General features: G+C 44.6%; 1 protein-coding gene across 1 annotated transcript in view; it reads right to left on the bottom strand.

The window, feature by feature from the left end:
* Window positions 1–25453, bottom strand: part of EXOC4 (exocyst complex component 4) — a 410569-nt gene that overhangs the window by 32414 nt on the left and 352702 nt on the right. The window contains exons 14-15 of the mRNA XM_042793039.1: window positions 23199–23377; window positions 2603–2744 (exon numbers count right to left, since the gene is read on the bottom strand). Coding sequence (XP_042648973.1) covers window positions 2603–2744; window positions 23199–23377 — 321 coding nt within the window. The remainder of the gene's footprint in view (window positions 1–2602; window positions 2745–23198; window positions 23378–25453) is intronic.

The following is a 25453-nucleotide window of genomic DNA, read 5'->3' as shown; positions in this document are numbered from 1 at the left end:
CCCACCATGAGAGGTGAATACAAAGGGCCCTTCATTAACAGAGCTGACCTACAACACCGCAGCAAAAAGGGAAGTGTCTTTTCACAAGGTTCTCCGACTTCACACGTGCCAGTTCAGCAGCACTTCAATACTGATGCTCAAATAAGAACTCCTCCTACGTCCCATAAAGACCTAGTAATAGTTATAACTGGCAGAAGGAGCGAGCCAGGGGACATGAAACGATCATTAGCAGGCCAAGGTTGCGCCTATTCCCAAGCATTTAACACTATTGCAACTTTTTCCTTTTCTCTCCACCTGCTCTGTAGGGCTGTAGGCAACGTGCCCAACCATCATGCCTCCATTGAAGGAGAAATTCTGTGCGTTCAAATCACCTATTGGGGTTTCTGCAAAAAACTGTAATTAAGTAATGTCTCTCAAACCTACAGAGGAAAGTGCTACGACCAGCGAAGTCGATAGTAAAATTCTTTCTACTTTGGTAACTCTTGGGTTTCACCCACATCACTCAGCCGGGACAGGAGGTTGGTTGGGTTTTCTCGAATTTCATTTGTCAGGGAAATCTCATCTGTCAGGGAAACATGGCCAAATCACAGCCTGGATGAAATATCCCTTGCATTCGAAGCATAACTTGGGATCAGCATGCTGAGACAGAAAGTTCACACCAGACTGGCCCAAACAGCAGGAAGTTCTGTTGGGATGGGAGAAATTACGATGGGGTATGTCGTGGCTTTCATGTCGCCTGTCCTCCTGGAAAACATCCTTGAGGTGGCCATCACGAGCAATTTCAATTTAGGGCAATTCCAAGAATAAAAACATCTGTTTATACTCTCTAGTACCTGCTCCCATAAGATTCTGTATAGGGCTTTTTATAGGAAAATACTGTAACAGACATTAAGTAATCTAAAATTCCATGTTTTTTTGTAACAAAAGAAATGGTTAATGACCTGAATGCACCAACAGATTCCCTTTAAGAAAGCAGATATAAATCCAGGGAGCAGGATCTCAGTGACCACTGTCTTCTGGTCATGCCCACATGGCACTGGTGGAGGAGAAACCAACACTAGGCTGGTGCCAAGCGGCATCTGGCAAAGCTGTGAATGAACGGGGGCCCTAAGGGAGGAGAAAGATGGGATAATTGCATCGTCTCAAATCCGTTTTGCCGTTTGCTGCTGTTTTCTCAGACTGCACCTGCTATAGCAAGAGGCCGGATAAATTCCTAAGCTCTTTACATCTGTGCTCCGAGTGCCTTCTTAAAGCACAGGGTTTCTGTGAGTGAATACACCTTGGAAATGGCACGGATCCGGGGAGCTGGCGTGGGAGTCACAGAGAAACCTGCTACTAACAGCCATCAGAGGGACTGGGATTTTGCTCTGTTACTCCAGGTGGTTGCATACGCCGAGTGATGAACATGGGCAAGCTCCCACTCCGCCGGGGATTTTCCTGCTTGTTAGCATTTCTTTTTCTCAATCCTTTCCACCCGCTGCACAGAGTAACATGCTTTGGTGTATTTACAGTGTCAAACGGGCTCCTGTCAGAAGCACTAGAGGAGGTGGGCAACGGGCTGCTTTAAAATGACAGGAAATTTTTTTCCTGAATTGCATTTGTACTTATTTCTGCTTAACCCAAGTGTGATGGGAAGTCACAGAGGACTGAGGGCAGAAACCTATTGCGGCTGGTGCCCATACTGCGAGTCTGGGTTACCTCGGTATCACCTCACATTACATGGCAGCTGGAAAGCTGCTCCATTTCCATACCTTAAACAACCTTTTCCTCGAATCCTTCAAACCCCAGCTCATCTGTGATGCCTGCAATCAAGTGGCCGGCAGATGATGGATAGCAGGTTGAAGGACTGCTGACAATAACTAATGTGGTGTTGTTTTTTTTTTTTTTTTTTAAAGCCACATACTGACTTCACCAGAGCTCTGCCTATGTACACAAGGACACAATATGCCTGACGATATGTCAGGGCAGAACAAACTGATGGTCCATCAAGTCTCATTGCCTGTCTCTGACATCCGCTTCTATTTGATGCTTCAGAGAAAAGGGAAGCGATGAAAACACACCTGGCCAATACAATACATAAGGGAAAAATGTCTTCCCAGCCCCAGAGTGGACAGCTGGCAGCCTGAAGAAAGGGATTTGCTGCCTTTGATCTTTGCATGTGAAGTCAGAGATATCGTGAAATTATCCATCCCTTTAAAAAAATCCAGCTGGTTTCCCAGTTTCTGGTACTATTTGAAAAAGTAGTAAGAAAAGCTCCTATTTGCAATCCAAAGCGCCGTGGCTAATAAATGTGCGGACACCTGTCAGACTTTTAAAACATCATTGTGCAATTTGCCAAGGACAAAGCTCCCCAAACCCCCCATTTTTTCCTAATGTTTGCCACATAAGACACAGACCTTCCTAGGAAATTCCACTTTCAGCACCCTGCCTCCATCCCACATTTTGGCCATCCGCGGTGATGGGATCTGGCATCTCTGGACTGAGCTTTGATGCTACAGCAGGCAAGTATATCTGTCTCAGATGCCACAGTATGTACTCTGGACACAATCTTAACCTACAGCCTCCAGAGCTCACCCGCAATACCCAAATTCTGGGCTTTTACCTGACTTCCAAATGCAGAACCAGCAGGCAGCGGTCAGCCATCTCTTGAAAAGACCTGGCCAGCTCACTCAGGGTTTGCAGGATCTGTTCGGATGCAGGAAGATGGTCCATACTGGCGTGGCTGTCCTGGCCAGGAGACATGGCTAGCAAGAGAAGATAGTATAAAATTTGTGAGGTACTTCAGCAATACCTCTCAGCTTTAGCAACCACAGCATCTTGCCTGCTTCCATCCTAAATATGTGTGTTCTCGCCCACCGTTGGCTGTGCAGTAACGTCTATCATTTGGGAGTGCATGAAGCAACCAACTGCTTCTGCAATTGATTAAACTCCAAAGTGAATCTGAGGGGTTTAATCAAGCACCAGCATACATTTGCTTGGGAAGAGACTGCTCTATGATGAATATTTCTGTAGCTGCAGTATCCAGGAACATTTATCCCGCTCTGCTCGGAGTGAGAAAAGAGCTGCTGGGGAGTCAAAGCACGGCCCCAACAGGAAGGATGGTCCTTTTTTGGTCACCACAGGCTTCCCCATGTAATCTCAAGTCTTTGCCTGCCCTCATCCCTTCAGAGGCATGTGGGAGGCTTTCTTCCTTCTCGTCAATAAAACACAGCTCTTAGGCAGTAAACCAGTTAAAAAGCAGGCAACAGGTATGAGTTGGTCATGGACCAACTGTTTCCCCTCCCACTGAGACCTCTTTAAAAAAGCACCTTGAGTTTATCCCAACCACGAGAGAATTGCCCCTCTTGCAGAGTGCCAGCGCAGCTATAATTCTGCAGCCTTCGTCCCTTATATTTTTCACAGTGCCTGAACCCTGAACCTTCTCCCCTGCAACACAAATCACTGCCACTCGAGCTAAAGAAGTAGCTTCACTAACAAGAGTAACATGCTGTTATCGTATATTCCACCCTAATTAGAGGATGCGTATCCCAAATATCTGAGTTCAAGTCCTCGTTCAAGCAGCACTTTAGAAATGACTTCCTGCATAGGGTGATTAGCAATGTTTGAATTCAGGCAGCACCACTTTGACAACTTCCACTTGAATTAAATAATGGGATGGCAAGGGATCTCCTGGATCATCAAGTCCAGTCTCCGCGAGCCCTGTGCCCCATGGCCTTGCATATAAACTTGTGGGCCATATTAAAACTGTTCAGATTTCTACCCTTGCTGGCTCCTTCAAAACATCACTTCTCTAACAGCGATGCTGAAGTTTGGGATCTAATTTCCAGCCTCAACTTAATCACTGACTTTTTTTTATATTTGGTTCTTCATAGGCCAACATTATTCTTTGCCTTATGGGGTTCTCCAGCCCTGGCATCCCTCTTCGTAGAATCATAAAGTCATTTAGGTTACAAAAGACCCTTGAGATGATTGAGACTAACGGTAAACCTAACGCTGCCAAGCCCACCACTAAACCATGCCACTAAACCCACGTCTCCACGTCTTTTAAATCCCTCCAGGGATGGTGACTCAACTACTTCCCTGGGCAGCCTGTTCCAGTGCTTGACAGAAGCAACTCTCTGCACCCCTTCTTGAATGGTTTCAATTAATTTGTCTTGAACAGGGGTAACCAGAGCTGTATCCTGTCTTTGAGCTGTAACTGGTGCTGCAGCAGGACTAGAGCTTTCCCATCACCCCTGGGAATACGCTTTTGCTCTGACGGATCTGCTTTTTTTCATGGTTGCTCCACATTTTCAGCTCACAGGTGTTCTGTGATCAACCTGAATAATAGAGGTGTGCTACCTGCTGGATTTAAGAAACATCTCATCCTCTCTTTTCTTGCACTAACATTCATTACACGATAAATACTTAGCCAGACACCAACACAACTCTGCACAGAAAGGATTTGTACATCACCAAGGAACTGTTGACAATAAACTTTCATTTTGATGGAGACTGATTAAGTAAATGTCACTTGCTGCTGTTTGTACAGCCAAAGACCTGTTTTGAAAGAGGAACCTACGCCAAGCTTTGGATTCATTCCTAAAATTAAATACACCTTCAGATCTAGTCTGAAAAGGAAAAAAAAAAAAACAAAACAAAATGAGGAGATAAAAAGCCCCAATCTATTTTGTGCAAAAGAAATTGAAATAGAGGTAAACATACAAGACAGAACTGTACAATTAAAGGAGTGCAACAAAGGAAAAGGAAAAGATTGCACACAGGAAAGTGCCTAATTGTGCATCTAAATGTACTGTGAATTACAACAGAGAAAAGCAGATGAAGCCATGTAAAACATGGCTCTTGGAAGTAGCCTCCTTCAGCAACTCCTGCAATCACAGCAATATTTATGAATTTTATTTTATTTTTTTTTTAACCAAGGAACGTGGTAGAGAAATTCATAGCCTGGCAAATACTGCTGAAAATAATTAACTGGCCTGGAGTATCAAAGAGAAATAAAGAGGGAAATGAGAGCCACAACCCACCCGGGGTGAATGGGAATCACAAGGCTGTCCCCTCCCTAGCACACGCCGACACTTCTCCAAGCCTCTCTGCTCTCCGAGGTCTCTCCCACAGAGAAAATGAAATTACCAGCGAGGGGGTGATGGGCTTATTTACACAGCCTCTAATTTCCAGATAACGGTGTTAAGAGATGACTCTGGGAAGGCCCTTTGGAAGAGCTGTTTGTCCAGCTGCCACCCACCTTTCAGCTATGAGACCTCCAAGTGACTTTTGTTTCCCTGGAGGGTGGCAGGGCTTTGGGCTCAGGATCAGGTCTAGGAGTGCTTATTTGGTCACAGCAGAAAGCAGGAAACCACACCTTTATTATGGCGGAAAAAAAAAACCCATCTATTTTTATTCAAAAATCCTACATTTTGAGAAGCTTCTATCAGCCTCACTCCCGGAGAGGGATTTGCTGCAAGAATCATCTCTCTTTAGTAGTGCCAGGGCTGCAGCCTCTGGTTTAATCGTGCCAGCTCGCTCCAGCGATGCCTCCCTGCAAGCCGTGGAGACGGATGGACCCATCATCTGAAACACAAGAGTCAGCTAATTTCTGCAGTGGCGAGATACACATACAATTTTTCTAGTCTCCAGAATTCATTTACAGCAATTTAAGTGAAGCTGTAATTATATTTGTCAGTGGAGATAAGAGGAGGAGGGAGACGGAGACAATCTGCTCCTTATTTAAAGCCAGAGCACTGAAGTCTTTCTGGGTGTTCAGAGACCCCATGGTGGGGAGGAGGGTCTGGTGCTGACTTGGGGGCTGCACACCAATTTCTGAAGCATACTTTTGCTTTTTGAGATCAAGGGAAGCCTTTCAGAGCCCATCAATTTTCCTTTATCCTTCTTTGGACATTCAGAAAGGACCATTTCACAGCCAACAAGAAAATCCCATTTCTTTTAAGTCTCACTCAAGATAATTTTACTCCATCATCCTTAGCAACAGAAACCCACAGAAGGAGTTGTAGAGGCAAAAAATAATCAGAACCTGAATTATGAAGGGGCCTTGAATAAAACATGTAATTTGGAGATGGCTTTGGACTTGGCCAGTTCTTTGGCCAAAGGGTGACCCTGCACTGCATGGACATTCAACACATCGGGGCATACTCTGAGCTCTCTGCTTAAAGAAGGAGGTATCTCCAACTGAAATGCTGGAAAAGCAAAACAGCAGATCAGCAGCCATCCACTTCTTGCACTCCTTCATAACCCATTTACACCAAGTTGCACACGAACCCTCCTGGCCAACAAAATCCGCAAGAGCTGGGTTAGCAGTGGCCAACAGCCTCCTCTATTGGCCCTTATCATCTCGCAGCCCTAACAGATGAATTTCATTTGTCTTCCGTGAGCTTCCCATGCTGCTGAATAACAGTTATCGTTTTGTTTGGGATTTCTTCTAGCTTGCTGTAAGCACCGCCAAGATATCTCACTCCAAGGAGAAGGAACGTTTCATTCCAGCAAACCTGAGAAAAATAAAACTTAACACACTCGTTGTCACCAATGATTTCAATCATTTTGCAATTCAATGTGATGCTGGTGCCTCTTGACAGATTGTTCCTTGTAAATCGATGGATGTAAATTACTAGACCTCTGGAATATTAAACAAAACCTGCCGTGTTGCCCATAAACAAACCCCTGTAACCAATCAAGGTCTACAATAGTGCGTCCTGCCCGCTCCCTGCTTGAGCAGAGCGACTGCTAACAGATTTGAATGATTTAATAGCACAAGGAGAAAAATCAATCTAAGGTTACAAGCTCTGCCTTGGCTCTGGTGCAACCTGAACCTGAAAAATAAACCTCCAACACGCTCAGGCTTTACACAGCACTACACGCATTTCCCTTACAGTGGAAAGGGGAAAGGCTCACATAGAACTTTAACAGCTCAGTTGGGGAAAAAGCCCTCTTATTTGGAAAAGATATGCAGTATGAAGTGCTTGCTGTGCCCCACAGGTAACATTAGGGACCAGTTCACAGCTTTTTAAATTTTAATTTCTTACTCCCTTTCTCTCCAGAAGAGGAAACTCCAAAATAATTGCAAATACACACACGGAAAAGGAAATTTGTTATGGGTTATGTGCTGAACTGTGTCTTTAGAGACTCAGGGTTAACTCTTCTCTCTGCTGGAGACTTTTCTGGGGATCTCATGCACCACCTCTTTCTATGCTTTACCTCCCGGTGTGTAAAACCCGGATAACGTGTTTTTATCCATCACTGCCATTCAAGCTGACTCTAAGCTCTTCACATCTGTTCCACAGCTTCCAGCATCATGAGGTGACGATGCCACTGGGAGACAAAGTTGCTACTCCAACACCAACAAGAAAGAAGAATATTTGGTTATTTAAAGGGAAAAACATTGGGTGAAGTCGGGAGAAATTTGATGTGTGATTATGTGGAGTTTTTTAAAAGGAGATAGGAGTACAGCAGTACTGCATGCACATTAGATGCAACACCAAGGACCTATTTCGGCAAGATTTCTGAAGGAAGACATATGCCAGGAGACCTCTGTCTTCTGAAGCCAAACAGGAAACAAATTTTCTTTTTTCAAATATGTCACCATTAAAAAATCACCTCTGTTTCTGTTCAGCCACAGCCTGGTAAAGGAGAGCTGTCACCGTGGTGATGCTGGGGAGCGTGGGCTTTGTGGGATGACAGGAACGTTGCTGAGATGCCCACAGCCCTGCAGGAAGGTGACACAAGTGGCATGGGCCAGCACCTCCACACAGTTGTATGGAGATGGTTGTGTTTGGCTGCAGGAGCTGGGAGATACATTAGGACTTGCTGGAGATTAAAAAGACTAAATAACCAAAGAGAACCAGACAAAACAAATCAACTCAAATGATTTTCTCTCCGTGGGAATAAATACCAGGACTCTGCTCTCAAGCCACTTTTCTTTTCATGGTTACACATCTTTCCTCCCACTTTGATCTCTTATCACTCTCGAGATGCCATCTCGATCTAATTTAGAGTATAAGCTCTCCAAGGAGCAGGGGGCATCTCTTTTAATCCTCTTGCAAAGCGCTCTGCACACCTGTGGTGCTCGAGAAATAATGAACAACAACAACTATATGCAACCCATATGGCCACTTGGACGGGTTTCTGCCTGCAGTACTATCTGAAGCTCTAAGGCATAGATCACTCACTGCCTACCTCTAAATTGGTCTGTTTGGGGAGCTCAGAGCTGCAGCTTTATAGAAAAGGCTTGGAATGAGTGATAAAATCTGGAACTGGATTTTGATTCTACCAAAGTTCATGAGTTTCATTTCCGAGCTACAGGAATTCAGGAACCGTAGCTAGATCTTGGGTTTGACATCCTCCCCCTTCCTTTTCAGAAGCGTGAACCTCTGGCCTTCTTAGATGTGGCAGGATACTTAAAATATATATGCAGATATTGCTGCATTGCTACTTCCAATCCAAACTGTTCTTTTTATAGATTTTAAATATGGAGGGAAAAATCACTAAGAGCAATGACACCTCCCAAGACTTTCAAGATCACAGAATGGTTTGGGTTGGAAGGGACCTTTAAAGGCCATCTAGTCCAACCTCCAACTTATCTGGCGTCTAACACTTTGATTTTTGATGTCAGCTGTCTTCTTCACATAGGCTCCAAACCGAAAGAGAGTTCCTTAAGCGATGAAGCTGGCAAGGACGGTGGCTTTGCACGCCAGTGTGCTGACCTTCACTTCCACAATGACGGGTAAGATTAACTCTCGACTCCGAGATGAGCTTCTCTCTACAGACACTTGTCTCTACATACACTTGTCTCTACAGACAAGTGCTGGAGCTGATGAGCAGAGGTGATGACAGTCAGCACCTACCTAAGCCAAGCACCGAGTCTCCCGTGCAATGGCTGCAACCCTCCTCTTTGACCCTGAGCCCTTCAAAGCTCTGAGATATGGAGAGATATAACCACGCACATGCGGGCTGAGCGCACAGCTGACCATATCGATCGATAGAGAAACACTGGAGAGAACGGGGATTCTTGTTAAAACAAAACAAATACCAAGAAAGGACATACTTTAAGAGGTTGGGACCTTTCAAGCAAGAGATGGAAGGATGGAATTATCTAAACGCTCAGCACTGGTTTGGCTCACCTTTTACTGGGATCAACGGCAAACCCACTCACTGGTGCTGAAGCCTTATGCCAACACTTAAAGGACAAGCAGGAGTAAGGAGAAAACAAGCTCAGGAAGAGCTTCACATTAATATTACTCATACCAAATTCTTTCTAATGAATCCTGTTCTCCAGTAGAGGCCACCAGGATTGTACGTGAGGATACTTAAGGAAGGGATTTTTCCCTTGCAAATCTCCTCGAGGTTCTGAAGAGGATGGAGAAGAAAGTAGAACTTGTGCCCAAAACCTGTGAAAAGCAAGACAAAACCGCCACTGAGAGCTTCCTTCCATGCCTCTCTGTCCTTCAATCGATGTTAAAATTCAAGTACATGAGAGGGGACAAGGCACCCATGCTGGAAAAAAGCATCTCAACCTCATTTGAGATGAGTGGTGATAAGCAGGCTGGGCTGCAGCCCCCATCAGTTCAGTAAACACTAATGATGAGCAGAGCACAGACTGTCACCGGTGATAAAGAACAGGCTAAACACTCTATTAGTTTTTCATTTTGTGAATTAATGTTTTTTATGGCGTGTATACACTCACTAGTTAATGAATTGTCTCGTTAGAGCTGCCTGTGGAGCTCCTCGTCTGCCTCTGCTGGCAGGCATAAATTTCACAAGAAAATGAGCACTTTTAAAAAGGCAATAACTCCTCTAAAAGTGGTTTGTTTTCCATTACTTTCTACAAATATGCAGCCTTGGGAAAGGGATTACCAGAAGGGAAAAAAAAGGTGTCTCCAAGCTAGAGGGGCAGGGCAAAAAGTGTGGTGGGAGGTTCTAGCTCCATTGTATGATAACCCACTGGAACGTTTGGTTGCTCGACACTTTTCTTTAAGCACTTTGCATTCAAGTCTGGAAAAGGCTTGAAAAAACCCCAAAACCTCTTGGTTCATTTACAAAACTCTGATGGGCAGCTTTTTTTCACCGAAGGAAACGAAATTGTGCAGGTGCAGCTAAGAGCAGGAGAGCTATCACAGCTGAAGACTCTCAGTATGGAAGGATCTCTTTGTAAAGTCCAGGGTTTGCTGTACCAGTGCTCCCCAACTATGAAAACTCTTCTGCGTAAAATATTTATTTTTTTCAGTAATTCATAATGTAATTTTACCATCCCCCACCCCTCTCAGAAATATTATTTCTTGGGATGAATTCTATTAGCTCAGAAGCGATTAGATTTAGAAAGCTTAGTAAAAACCCATTCATCTGCTTTTGAGTTATGGAAAGTATTTTTTTGCTTGTTTGGTGTTTCCCACTCTGCTCTGTGCTTGGTTAGCCGAAACCAGCCACATGTTTCACCTAATTTTCATTAAAGATAGGGCAAAATCACAACTCCAGTGAAGTCAATGGAGACACTTTCATCAATCTACACAGAGCCAAAAATGCACCCCCAAACTAATTTCTTTACCCATTTGTCATTGGTTTCAATAGGCAGAGAACACCTTTTAAAAATTGTCAGTATTTCTGAATGAACGAGCAAAAACGAGTGGAAGGAAAACAGAAAAACTCAAAGCCAGCTGCTTTTCAGAAGGCACTGGTTCCTTAAAGCCAATGAAGATGACGTTAGCTCAACTGCTAATACCGAATGCTTCACAACATTCAGAATAAACATAATGTACATATCATCAAATTAATGACATTTCTATAGTATCTGACTCAGAGTACGCTGGGTCTGCCGTTAACTCACTGCTGAGCATCAGGCAGGAACGCTGGGCATTTGTGAAAATTACAGAAAAATTTGCATCAGTGTGTGAATTGAGGCAGAGGGGAACAACAGACATTTATGTACCAACTTCACTAAATATTCTCCACAGCGCTGTTAGGATGTGTCCTACATGAATTGAAGTGATTACTTTTTTTTGGCAGCTAAAAGAATAAGGAAGATGAGCTTTGTTCATGCACTTAGATTAACATAAAAAACCTCCAAACCTATAAAGAGCTGTCAACCTGCACATAAGGCTACCTCAGAACTAGAAAAGAAAAATCACTGATTGGTATTAGGACACTTACAAAGCAGCTTAACTGAGTCTTGAACTAAAAACTGAGGGATGAACATTTTGTTAAGGGACTGGTCAACTGGGCCAGGAAAGGCGGTGATGCTTCAAACCATCTGAGATTCCACATAACTTCCCTTGCAAACACAAGCATAAATATAACTTTTCCTTTTCTTTCCTCAAAGTCCTGCATGATATTGAGTTGCACCTTGCCACTAAATGCCCTCAAAACATCATATTGCAAGATTTCTCTGGGTAGAAGATGTCCTGAGCGGGATGGATTTGTGAAAGTACCCTAAATCTCCCAGTCTACTGGACTCATTGGAAAAGCAAGGAACAGAAGTCTTGAAGTCAATCGGTGTCCCAAGAGCAATGTCCAAGAGCAAAACTACTCCTCTTTACAAGAGGCAGGGACAAGGTGAAGAAAGTGTAATGAACTTAATTACAGTTAAGTAGATATGCTAAGGATGCTTTTTTTGACAGTTGACAATCATAGGTAGAAGTGTTTTGGGGGCTGTTTGTTTTTATATAGTTGGTTTGCAAAACAAGATGAGGAGCAGCAGGGAGGTCTCTGCTGGAAGATAACCAAGAATGAATGAGTCTTGTCCAGGACGATACAGAGGAAGGTGTGAATATGAATATCCACGGGAACCACAAAGGGTTTTCGAAGTAGGCTGAAGAATGAGAAACACACAGAATCTACTCACAGGAAAAGAGACAAGGACAAAGATGACCTTAACGTCATCAAGAACATTCATCACATTTTGCATCAGCTGCATCAGACTCACAGTCTGACTTCTCCACAATTCCTGCTTAATTAAGAGTCATTGCCCTCAAGCCCCATACGAATATAAATGCTGGTTAGATCAGAATGATCCTATAGCCCATGCACTGTGGCAAACTGACTCACTGGTGACGTCAACAGCTGACCATGCTTTTGAGTCTGGTCACCTAGTTTTGAAAATGATGTTGCCCCTTCCACTGTATAGTAAGCCTCTAATAAGCCAAGAAAAAGCAGGTGGACTTACTGCTATTAATCTTTGACACCAATGAGTCATCTTCTTCAGCAGAGATAAACAGATCCTGATGCTTTGAACCAACTGCAGTGGACAGCAGGCTCTTTGGAGTTATTTCTACAAAAACCTTGATTTGCTGGCATTACTCATGAGGGATCTTCATTGTAAAATGGTTTGAAAGCACTGCTAATTGGGTCACTTATTTACCCCTGCGTTTAAGGCTGGTGGGTGGGAGGAAAGAAAGATGGAACAAGGGTAATTAGTGTAATCATGACGGTAAGCTAAGTGCTGACCCCGTGACACCAGATCAATACTGGGACCGCATCACGGTGGTGTGCCTATCGTGTGAGATAAAGCACTGTAAATGCTGAGCATCCAGGTCAGAAAAACAATGTCTCATTTTCCAACCGTTAAATATTTGTTGTAAAGCACTGAGGCTGGAGAAAGCTGCAGCCACTAATCCGTAAGAGCAGCTTCACTGCAGACATTCAAGAGAAAAAAAGGCACTGAAAGGCACTAGGAGATCACTTTGACAAGAAAACAAAAGCTTGTAGTTGGCTGATGACTGTGTGGTTTCATTCCTTGATTTCCAGCAAAGCAGACCAATGCTTAAGCTATGAAATTTTATTGCCAGTGTTATAAAACAAACAAAAAGAATCTCTTAATGCTCAGGTTTCCCAAAACAGCCATTTTGTCTTCACGAGGTCAGCAGTTCCCTGCTGGTCTTGAAGGTTTGTCTTAACACTTTGAGGTCGCAAACAACTTTTACATGGTTTTAGTCTTCCAAAAGCCAACTCAGCTAAGATGGCACCAGCTGGACTCTTGTCTGCTCCCTGAATTTCTCTGCTCAGCTCTTGGTCAGCTTCAGTTGGTGTTAAGAGACCAACAGACACAGCTTTGCTTTCAGATCCAAGACAATTTTGCTGAATTGGCACTTCTAGGGGGAAAAAAAAAAATACCCATTTTGATGAGTTAAGTCAGTCCATTCAATCCAGAGGCTCTTTGGGAGAAAACACATCCATAGTGTTGCTGCTGGCTCTCGGAGTCATTGATAAAAGTCTCATAAATACTTTAAGTCAGGATATCGATGGATACTTAATATTTCCTCTCCAAGTATCTTCTGAAAGGCCTCTGCACTCTGACACTGATTTCCCCATTAGGCTTTTACCATTCAGTATGGAGTACCTCCAGGTGACATGCCCTATCTGCTGAACCCAAGGTCTAAATATTAGTTAGGAGTCTCCAACCTGTTTGCAGCAGGTTTACTTAAATGTAAGTACATTTGTAGCTTCTGTTAAAACTCCAGATGGCGATTAATTGGCCAGTCATCACAGATGGTTTGGTTTGGACTTGACAGATCCACATTTTACCGCGGCAGAGGATGGCAAAGCTCCCCCGTCCTTGCTCAAGGGGAGTCCCACCTGGGAAACCCACGACTCGAGGCAGATATATTGTTTCTTGATTAAATACCAGCCCCGAGCATGCTGTGGACGATGGTGGGGTTTGTAGCAGCAAGGAGATGCCATCGATCATCTCTGCAGCATCCCAGAGACGTCAGCAGAGGAACAGGATGAGCTGTGGGACTGACAAGAGGGAGCCGTGTGGTTATGAGCCACAGCGATGCAGATAAGATGCCCAAGAAGATAAGATGCTCTTCCTTTTGGCTTCCTCTGGTTCTCCAACTAGATCTGAATGGGGATGTCCAACACCATTTAGAACCAGCTGTTGCCAGGCCATTTTAATACACTCCACCCAGGTGCAGGGCTTGACATTTTGAGCTTACTGCAGGACCACCCACATTCATGTAATTTATGGTCAGCTCAGGGCACGGACAGGGTGAACATGCGTTCATCTGTAAAACACCACAGACACAGAGTTAACATGATCCTGATCAAACAGTCGGCAAGGCAGAGGTGGAAAGGGATCGCCCCCGGACACTGGATCTGCATGCAGACAACGTGTGCACAGCTCTGAGATGGAAAAAGACACTGCGGATGATCGTATTATGAAGGTTCAGAGCACCTGAGAAAGGGATCTGACCACGTTTTGAGCGTTTGCAGAAAAGGACCAACTGTTCAGTTAGTGAAACAGAAAAAAGTATTGGGAAATGAGACTGCTTAAGAAGCTAAAATGGAAAGCTGTCATTTAGACTAAGTTATATTGAAGCAACAGATATTCATCAAATGATACAAGCATTCAAGATTTATCTTTTTAAGTTAATGGCAGATGTTTTGCATTTGTTAGAAATTTGCAGCTTTTTCTGGTTTAGAAAGAAATTTAGTTTTGTTGCAACAATAAAGCAACAGCATTCACTACGTGCTTCTCCTGCGTGAGGTCAGGCACGTGTTGATCACCTTTAATCTGGCTTTTAAATAAGGTTCTCTATTAATAGATCTCTAGAAAAAAGTTCCCTATGAGCAATCAATACAGCAAGATGTGTTACGAGTTCAGTGACAGAAAAAAAATAAGCTCCAACTTGAGAGAAATACAGCCCCATTTAAGAGCTGAATTCAGTTCATTAGAAACACGGGGGTTAAACACAAAGACCCGTCTGAGTTCACCACCGCTATGTGGCCTGACTACAGAATGAAAGGCATCAATTTTACCATCACATCAGGCCTGATTTTCATTTGTACTGAGACCCCTTTACACCACTCTGTCAGCAGAAAGGGGCCTTAAAGTGATGGTAAATTATAGCTCCTTTACTCTGGCAGAGTGGTATAAAGGGGCTCCACCATCCATTTTAAAAAGCATCACTTTCTTGAGTGTTGCAGAATGCTTTCTATTAGCCATCAAAGCCTATTTCAGTACGAGGAGGCATACAGAGCCAGGCAAAAGGGGAGGCTGACCCTCCGGGCCCAAAGTGGTCCAGGACAGTCTTGATCCTGTAATGGCCATCACTAACCTTTTCAAAGTACTTTGAGATCTGTGGCTGGAAAATGCAACGCAAATGCTCAGTATTATCATTAATAAGAGCCAGTCAGTGACAGATAGCTGCAGTATTTGGTAAAAAGTTGTAGCACAGATGTTTTTTTTTGGTCCCCCTTGCCACTTTTCAGTGAAGTTGTAGCTCACCCAAATCGCTGCAAGTCTGAGGGGTGAAGCGCTGCCCACCTGCAGAAGTGGAGAAGATGTCTTCCACACTTTGCCCTTTGATTTTGGGGTGAAAGCACCCCTGATCAGGACAAAATAACCTGCTTTGGAAGCAACCTGGATAAAGAAGTTAAGAGGCTGAATGTCGTTTTAGCTACTTCAGAAGGGCTGAAATCTGTCTTTGCACACCCTGCAACGCCCCTAAATAAATCTCCTCATTTTATAACATCTTAAAAACCACACTAATAGACCAAACTGCATCCTGAGGGTGCTCCTAACCAGACCCAGCTCCCAGGGAGGAGCCTCTTTTTGCAACATAAATACACGAAGCCAACGACTCCTAAGCTTTATTGTTAGTGTCTTCATTGTGATTTTACTTCCCAGCATTTCTGCAACCGAATCCAGCTGGTTCACGACGCCACACGAGACTCAGGCCTCTATTTTGGAAACCACGGGATTATGGTGCAGTGTGGCAGGGGGAATTAAGAGTGCTACTGGAAAACTGTTGGATTCCTGGATAAAAGTCTGTGACAGTAACAAATTCCACGCTGGCTTTTTGTATGGTGCAAAGTACGATTTCAATTGCTCTGACGGGTGAAAAAAAAAAAAAAAAAAAGGAGATAAGAATCCACAGGGAAAGGGTTTCCTTGGGAAGAACAAGAGGGATTTATCTCCCAATCTCCATATTGGCATCTCCATCACTTTGACATATTGACATCCCTTAAACACCCTGCTTAGGGCTGTCAAGGTGGGACTGATGGCAGAGGTGGAGGCAGGAAGGCCAAGGTCAGAGGGGGCAGGGAGCGTCCTGCCTGGAGCTGGGTCTCTCCACCCTTCTGAACACAGCTCGTGTGAAACGGGGAGGGAGAGCTGGAAAGCCGCATTCTCCGGGGGGTCTGTTCAAACCCCCCCTTCCTTTGGAAAGGCAGCGCGGCGTTTCCACATTTCTCACTGAACCTGCGTGCAGCTGGCTTAACCAACCACAGGAATTAGCTCTGTGCCTAATGCAAATCGCCGGAGCGGAGACCCAGCTCTGCCAAGCGAGCAATTGCAATTCGTGTCTGCGGAGTGGTGAGCGGGTAGTGGGGAAATGGCCTCCTCCTGCTTGCTTTGCCGGGGGTACAGCTTTCCTGAGAGCAGCAGGGTTAAGGCGTCCTCAGGGCCACGGCAGTCCCCGCGGTGGAGTGAGCCCTGGGAGGAGGTCTCCCACTCGTCTTCTCGAACCCTCAGGTGCTTCCCCCCACAGGTTTGAGCTGCGGAGATTAATTCCAAATGTGTACTCGTATTTTTCCTCAGTTATTGAGAGCTCACCTTCTAGCTCCTGCCACTGCAGACAGAGGGTCGGCCTGATGCCTGTTTGAAGCCAGGTTTGAAGCCAGTCGAAGACTTTGAATCTTTCCTTTTTTAAGGAATCTTTGCTCCGGTGCCGATTTCCAAGGGACACTAGGAGACAGGGAGGAGCTGGTATTGAAAGTCAAGAGTTTTCACAACTGTCAAAGAAATCACTAGCTTTCAGTCTGGTTTTAAAAAAACACTGTGTTTTCAGTCCTTCACGCTTTTGAAGCTTTTCTCCAAGAAAAAAGTGTGCATGTATGTGTGTGGTTTTCAGATATGGTAAAATGCTCACCCAACTGCATGAATCCAGGACCTGAGGTGCTACAAAACCCCAGCAAACAGCCCACAATAAAAACACTCAAGATTTTCTTTCCATTTCTGCCTTGATTTCAATACCCTCCTGACCCAAGGCTTCCTCTCAGGGGGCTCCTTGATGCACCTCCCTACTTTGACTAAATATGGAATCTCAGGATCCTTTTTTACAGAGATTTTCTTTTTGTGGACAAGGAGATGACAGGACTGGAGATGACTTTCTTGAGACTACAGCTGGAGTCCTGTTTTTCTAGATAAAGCTGTTAAGGTACTAAAACGATATTGAAAATATCCTTCATTAAGGACGAGAAAGAGAAAGCACACACAGAAAGTGAATGTGATACACTGAGTAAACCTATGGGTGGATGCAAGAGTATCTCCTGATCTGTAAGTGTACACATGCAAACCCTTTACTTCCAATAAGCCCTCTAGAAGAGAAAGATGATCCTGTTTTATGTGAGCTCTGGGAGAAAGCAATTTCGAGCTCAATGTTTAAGCCAGTCAGTCGTTAACTGCTGACTACAATGATCTGAAATCACGAGATGCCGACAGCTGGCTGAATTTGAAAGGGTAGCTGCGACTCAGTAAGCTAATGGCGAATCTTTCATCTTCCTACCTACGCACAGCAAGCAGCCATCTTAAAAATGTAAAGATTGTCCCGACTCCTTCATCGTGCATAATAATTCCTTCTTTGTAAAATATACAGAGGGCTTCAGAAGGCTGAAACTCTGGCAAGGGAAAAGGATGAGTGTATGTTATATCTGCATAGGACAAGGCAGAGAAGGAGGAGAGGAAGAGGAAAGCAAACCCTACTTCCATTTTCCAGTAAAACCTATTTAAAATTTACTTGACTTCCTCAGTTAATTCACCTTCTTCCAGCAACTTTAATCCTTAAATGGCTATTGTTAAAAAGAAGTTTGTATTCCCTCAAAAGACAAGAGCAAAAGAAAATGACTTTGTCATATCTGACTGGTTTGGAAAATATAAAATCCAATTCTGAAGGAGTGCAGATAAGGGAAGAGCTATGGAAGAGCCATCAGCTTAGCAAACACTAAATAATGAAGAATGCAGAGACTACCCAGCATGATAAAACACTCTATTAGCAAGACTGTTTTTAAATGAGTGATAATTGTGGCACATCCCCAGCAAAAGGTTATTGAATTTTTATCTCTAGGAAGGAGCCCAACCAATAAGCCACCAACAGGTAGCCCGTTTTAGGATTTCCCAAAACATGTCTGTACCTGTCCAACTCCATTTTGTGGTTTCTCAATACTTATAGCTACGCCTGTAAATTGCCCATTTGCAGCCAAGGAAGCTTTGCTGGAAAAGCTGCTGACTTTCCACAAGGAAGGAATACAGGGCCACCACCACCGTGTCATGGACTTGTTAGGGGTTACAGCATTTCTGGCACTGCACCAAAAATCCTGGTCCCGATCGCTTACTAAGTGCTTTGATGATACCCTGAATGGGACCAAGATTTAATCTCAAGTTGCTGGGACTGGAAAGAGAAATGATCTGTGGTAGGTTGACCCTGGCTGGACACCGGGTGTCCACCCAAGCTGCATCATCACTCCCTTCCTCAGCTGGACGGGGGAGAGAAAATATAATGAAAGGCTCGTGGGTTGAGACAAAGACAGGGAGATCACTCAACAATTGCCATCACAGGCAAAACAGACTCAACTTGGGGAAAAATTAATTTATTACCCATCAAATCGGAGCAGGGTAATGAGAAATAAAACGGGATCTTAAAAAATATCTTCCCCCCACTGCCCCCTTCTTCCCAGGTTCAACTTTACTCATCATTTCTCTAGCTCCTCCCCCCGCAGCGGCGCAGGGGGACGGGGAATGGGGGTTGTGGTCAGTTCATCACACATTGTCTCTACTGCTCCTTCCTCCTCAGGGGGAGGGCTCCTCACACTCCTCCCCAGCTCCAGCGTGGGGTCCCTCCCACGGGAGACAGTCCTCTGTGAGCTTCTCCAGCGTGGGTCCTTCCCACGGGCTGCAGCTCTTCACGATCTGCTCCAGAGTGGGTCCCTCATGGGGTCACAGGTCCCCTCCAGCATGGGCTCCTCTCTCCACATTTCCACAGGAGCTCCAGCACGGGCTTCCCACGGGGTCACAGCGTCCCTTGGGCATCCCCCTGCTCCAGCGTGGGGTCCCCCATGGGCTGCTGGTGGAGATCTGCTCCATCATGGAACTCCACGTGTGCAGGGCACAGCCTGCCTCACCATGGTCTTCATCACGGGCTGCAGGGAAATCTCTGCTCCGGCACCTGGAGCACCTCCTCCTCTCCTCCTTCACCGACCTCGGTGTCTGCAGGGTTGTTTCTCTCACATATACTCACTCCTCTCTTTGGCTGCTGCCCTGCTCTTTTTATCCCCACTTCTTAAATACATTATCCTCGAGGTGCTACCACCACTGCTGATGGGCTCGGCCTTGGCCAGTGTTGGGTTCCTCTTGCATCTGCCTGGCATTGGCTCCATCAGACACAGGGGAAGCTTCTGGCACCTTCTCAGAGAAGCCACCCCTGTAGCCCCCCTGCTACCAAAACCTTGCCACGCAAACCCAATACACGGTCAAAGACTGGGATGTGTGCTCTCATGCATTGGCCCAACATGTCGTAAAGCACGGAAGATAAAGCCCCATCACTGCTACCAGCTAATGAGATTACTGGTCTTGTTCAAGCATAGACACTTCAACGTAGCATCTAGTCCAAGGAGAACAATAAAGCAGAAGACAGAGTTGCTCAAAGGAATATAACAGCTGCCATCTGCCCAAAGTCAGCTACCCAAAATGTGAGCTGGGTGACTAATGGCCCGTTGATTTGCATATGTCCAACCACGGATTCCAGCTGTGAACCGGAATGCTTGGGTTCCACATGGGCATCTCTTAAAGTCAAAGTTACCGATCCTGAAACGACAAAGGTGGCTGCACTTATGGTGATCTGACTCTGAATTTGGTAAGCTTCAGTGCATGGCAGAAACCCCCTTTATTTAGCTTCACTTTCGGTCAGTTATTTTCCTTCCTCCCTCCCTCCCTCTGATGCTCATTAACTTGTTCTGGCTTCCAGCAATGAGAGGCTCAGAAACTCAGATGATCAAACCACAACAGAAAAAAACAAACTAACTCGTATGACAGTTGAGTGTTATGTCATTAACATTGTATGAATCTTTGAAACAATAGATAGTTTTAATTTTTCCTCCTCCCAGCTCGCTGTTCTCCTCCTGCCCAGGTGGGATGGAAAGAGACATTTCATCTCATTTTTCCTCTGTTGTTTATTCTTTGTATTCTTCCCCTAAAGAATTGCACTCCCCTGTATATCACCATAGCTTGCTGGATTTGTAAATACATCTGACTTATACCACCACCTCTGCCCCACGGCATCGTGTTTTACTTCTCCCATATAGATTGCAGTCAGCTCTATTGATGTTCCATTTATGAGATATACTCCACCAGGTTTCATTTATAACCATGAGGTCAATAGCCTCTATCATTTTCTAACACTTCTCGTTCTTCCTCTTGTTTCAGATACTCCTGGCATTTGTGTACAGACATTTTAGTGCATTGGTATAAAGTTATTACAAAGGAAGATGAATTTTTATTGTCAAGAGAATGCTGCCAAGTGAAATATTACACTTTGTGCTTTTATGTTTATTCACTGCTGCGTGCAACGTCCTCTCAGAAGCCTGAAAGTCATGCTTGTGCCCTTTCATGTTTGGAAAATATTGATTTATTAAAAAATTTGAGTTTCAACTAGAACTGAAATTATGAATGATGTTTTTATTTTCAACAACTTTGACTGTCAGAGCACAACTCCTCAGCCCCAAGAACTCTCCCACTAACTAAAGTTTTGTCAATAAATATTTGGCTACTGAACTTTGATAGCATTTTCCATTGGGTTTTGTTTTACCTTTTCTTATAATCCTCTAAAGTACGCCCTATGAGAGCACAGCAATTCTTGTCACTCAGGTATTGAGAACTCAAAGTTACAGGAATATTAAAGCTACCCCTAGTTTTGGGTCCTTAATTGTGAGGTGATTGTGTAATCTTAATTATCCTGCTGGATCCCAGCAAACTGACTCCACACAGCTGGAGTAAAGAGTTTAAAGGTCCTGCTCTACAGCTGAGTTATAAGCCACAGGAAGAAGTGCCAGTCAACCAGAGATGCTCTGCTGTTGAGGGACAACTATTTTAACGGAGATGTCACACTACGACCTTATTTAGCAGCAGCAAATTTCCCCCATCACCTCCCAGAAAAGGAGGCAGAGGTGATTTTCAAGGCCGAATTCCCACGAGGGCTCCGAAGATCTGGCTGCCCACAGTCCTGCTCCTCTGTGGGCACCTTCCCCCAGGACTCTGCTCCATATTTGCATGACAAACTGCAGAAATGCTGTGTACCCTCACTATGTCCCCACATGTCCTGGGATTCCCACCAAGCTGTGTGGATTTTTTAATTTTTTTTTTTTTTTTTTTTTTGTAATTCTTCTCTGCTCCTCATCTACAGCACAGGGTAGATGCCTCCTTCCACACCCAATGCGGCTGCATTTAATATAACCCCTAGACAACAGGGGATGTTCAATATTTGTAAAACACACAATATACTATTACAGGGATTTAGGGCAACGTGAAGTGCTCAAACAAATGCACAGCTACCTCCCCAGGGTCAACCTGTGGCACAGGACAGCTACTGGGAATGTCTCCGTAGGCAGGTGAGACCCCCCAAACCCCGGCCCTAGGAAAAGCTTAACCCCATGTCAGCTGAGCTATAGGTGACTCCTTGCGGGTCAGTAACAGTGAAAAGAGCTGGTGGAAAAGTCAGAAAGCAGCAGAGCCGAGGGCTGTTTATGCCAAGCTCTACTTCTGGGGCAACAGCCACAACCCTCCTCTGAACGTGACCCCGTGCAGACAACGCCAACGACACAGGTATGAAGAGAAGCAACACTCATCACGTCTCTAGCACTTTCCAGACAGAAAAAAAAAAAAAAAAAAAAAAAAAAATCACTATTCGCTGAGGGAAGGAGCAAAAGCTGAGGCACAGAGATGTGAAATGTTCTCACAAAGGTGCTGCGGGCAATCCTTGGCAGCCAGGAGCAGAAGTGGTGTCTCCAGGCTCCCCTGTCCTGCGGAGCCGCGGACGAACGACACGCCGAGACCGCTTCAGTGTGGGTGACAGAGCATCAATCCACGTGTCTGTTTATTGGTCCAGGGTACATATATTTATACAGACAATGATAATTATTATGCCTACTAGTCACTAGCTGATTGGCTTAAGCTCTAAGGGTCGTATTCGCATGGTCCACCTACTTGCAGCTAGCTTACAGCACAAGCTTCTCATAACACTAAGTTTCTCATGCCACTATTTCTGATTCCTCTTGACTTGTTTTCGATACACGGCAGTACCGTAACACAATGTTTCTCAGACCACCGTTATCATAACAATAGGTTTCTCAGACCACTATTCCTAATTCCCCTTAACCTGCTTTCGACACACCACGGTACACAAGGCCGAAGCATCCTTGACATTCCTCCTGTATCAGCAGCTGCGAGCAGCTGCAGGCAAACCCTAGTGAGGCCCAGCATCAGCAGCCAGAGCAGGCTCTGATCATACAACTGCTCGGTGGGCTCAGGACCCTTGTCCCTGAGCCATTCTCCAACAATTCCCCCTTTTTCTTTTTGTATGAGCAGAGCCTGCGCTAACGTTCGTTCAAAGATTTTCTTAATACATGACAAGGCACAACTTAGGCATGCAGGCTTACAATCTACTGGCTAAAGGCACAGGACCCTCGTCTCTGAGCCATTCTCCAACACTGTCCCTGCTCTCCTGGCATCCCGGTTCACCAAGGGCTGCTTCCACCTTTGCAGGCTGAGCATCAGAGCCCCAGCGACATGCACGTTAGGGCATTCCTCGTTAAAAGCTAATCAATTTCTCTACTGAATTTATAATACACATGTATTTTTAAATATTCAGAGATATAGCAGTGCTTTAAAGAAAATGACACCTGTCTCAGCACTGATACCTGCGCCTGTGCAATGGCATTAGCAGGGACTGCTGAAAAGCTCAACCCTTCAGAGCTTATGCTAGAAAGGATGCTCCTGGCACTGCACTTGGTGCCCACCGCAGTCTGAGCAGATGTCACGCCGCAGCATTCACTAGGAAGAAAGAGATGGAGCTGCTTTGCTTTCTGCTTCCCTCTGACATAAATCTGCTTCGAAATCAAAGAAGAAAAGATGTCCACTCCTGCTAAAATCCTGTAATTACGATGGTTTCCACTTCTAAGAAAAAGGCTCTCCTATGGCAGCTACTTACTCTGGGTGGCTGAGAGGTTGGAGAAGGCTGCCTTGGTGCGACCTGCTAACCACTCCAGGCTCTCGTGCATGTTGGCCAAGGCCTTCAGGTCGCTGACGTCCCTCAGGATCTCCTGTTGAGGGATGAGTTTGTCGCCCAGGTTGCCAATGAGAACTTCTGACTCTTTGCCGAAAGCAGCCCTGAAAGGCAAACCAAAGCCAGCCTCAGAAATACAGGATAGGACAGCAAAGGGGAGACACCAGTTACACCACGGAGAAGGTCAAACCAGTCAGTGCATAACTGTTCCGATGCGGGGGTCCCAAGGACGTTGTCTGATGGAGTTGTTAACTCTTGTTACAGTGAATAAAATATTCGGCAGTTCATGACACCTCTATTTCAGGGAGGTTTTTTTTCCCTATCCTTCTCCCTGCATTTGCAGCCTCTGAATTTCACCTCATTCCTCACAGTCACAAACTTCATCCCAATCAACTCCCACACCTCTTCCTCTCACCCAGCATTTACACCTTGCTGAGACATGCAGGTGCCTTCCATGTCTCCCTGGGATATGTATAAATAATGCACATGCACTACTTTTAATTTTTCCTTGTAAATCTGCTCTTACAATCCCTGATTAATTTTTTTTTCACATCTATCAAAAGAAATCTCCTGTAAAACCTGATGACTTACCATGACAAAGTGACAAACAAATGATTTTGAATATCAGTTCGTGCATTATTTTACTTGCACAGAGATAGCACCTGGTGAAAAATGACGAGCGAGACAAATGTGTTTACCCCCAAAAAGCTGAAAAAAGTTTTTGCAAAGTGTGTAACTGCTCACTCCACTGTCACGTTCCATCTTTTGCGGTCAGATTTAGCTTGGTCTCCACGAAGAACACATTTGATTATGACCCAGAAGTATTTGCATGACAAATACTCTCATCGGTTTTGCAGGTAAAGAAGGAGACTCTCGCATGACTTCTTGTGTACCATTAGGATGGAGAAAATCAGGACACGGTTCCTACATCTAATTACAATAGCTCCTGGCTGAAACCAAGTGCATTTCATTGAAAGACTCTAAGTGCCAGCACATTTACCATGGTCCTCAGTACACTCTTCCCATCATTAGTTGCTCTTTTTGTTATGAATTTGCATTCCACTTTCATTCAACTTTGCAAATCTCCACTTCCTGTCATTAGCTCTTTTATGAACTTACAATGAGGAATCATGCTGCTGAGCATAATAGCTGCAACGAGCTGCAGCAAAATAATCCCATCAGTGGCATTTTATATACTATCTAAGCAGTTTTATTGCCAGCGTCTCCCTAGATTCGTGGGACTTCAACTGTCACTTGAGAAAAAAAGAGAAAAAAGAACAACCCTGAAATGGTTTTAAATTGCTCAATTGAATTCATTAAAGGCAAAAAAATAAAAATAGCCTTCATTAAAAAAGACTCTTTGAGGATTTTCTTCTGCTTGACAATAAAAAATATGCTGCCTTAGGCTGTATCCCACACACTATGGTTTGGGAGGCAGCCTTATCTCTTGGCTGTGTCTGAGGACTGAGACATCTCCAACTCCCGTGGACTACGGCAGTGGCAATTCAGCTGTTCTTCATCTCCGTAAAATGGGGTTAATTTTGATCTGTTCTGGCTATTGGAAGTATGTTAAATCCTCTCTGGTCTTCAGGAAAACCCTTAACAAGCTTCCCTGACTGGGCATTTCTTAGTCATAAGAGGCTGCAGAGCTTTGGGGAGTAAGGACAGCCGAGGGACCCATCCAAAGTCCAAATGGGTGTTTGAAGGTGAATACAAGGACAAGCTCATAGCCGGCTTTGACCACTTTCTTTTTCGGCAAAGCAAGATCATTCTTTCAAGTAAAGCATGTTATTGACTTCTACAGCAAACATGAAACGCCTCACTTAGCTCTATCCACCTACAGACACTCAGATTTCCTCGTCTGTTCCTGTGGAGCAGAAGACATTTCATAGATACACTTTTTCCCCTCCAATCAAACCACTCCCGTTGACTTTGACTATCAAATCCCACTGGCAACTGCATCAATCACTTGGAAAAGTAAGAAATGAAACATTTGGTGAATTTCTACCTTCGTTAACGCGGCTTTCCAATACAGAACGCCGTAGAACAAGTACTTTTTTTTGGAACCACAGTCTGAGATCTGTTAAATGAGGAGTCACTACCATGCTGCTGCCCACAACTGCGATTACATATTTGGTTTATTGCAGGGACAACTCTCCTGCCTTCCCACACACAGAGAG

Source organism: Tyto alba, unplaced genomic scaffold (genome assembly GCF_018691265.1).
Source record: "Tyto alba isolate M040663 unplaced genomic scaffold, T.alba_DEE_v4.0 Super-Scaffold_2, whole genome shotgun sequence".
Taxonomy (NCBI): Eukaryota; Metazoa; Chordata; class Aves; order Strigiformes; family Tytonidae; genus Tyto; species Tyto alba.
The sequence above is the reverse complement of the archived record's forward strand: the minus strand, read 5'-3'. Positions and strand labels throughout refer to the sequence as shown.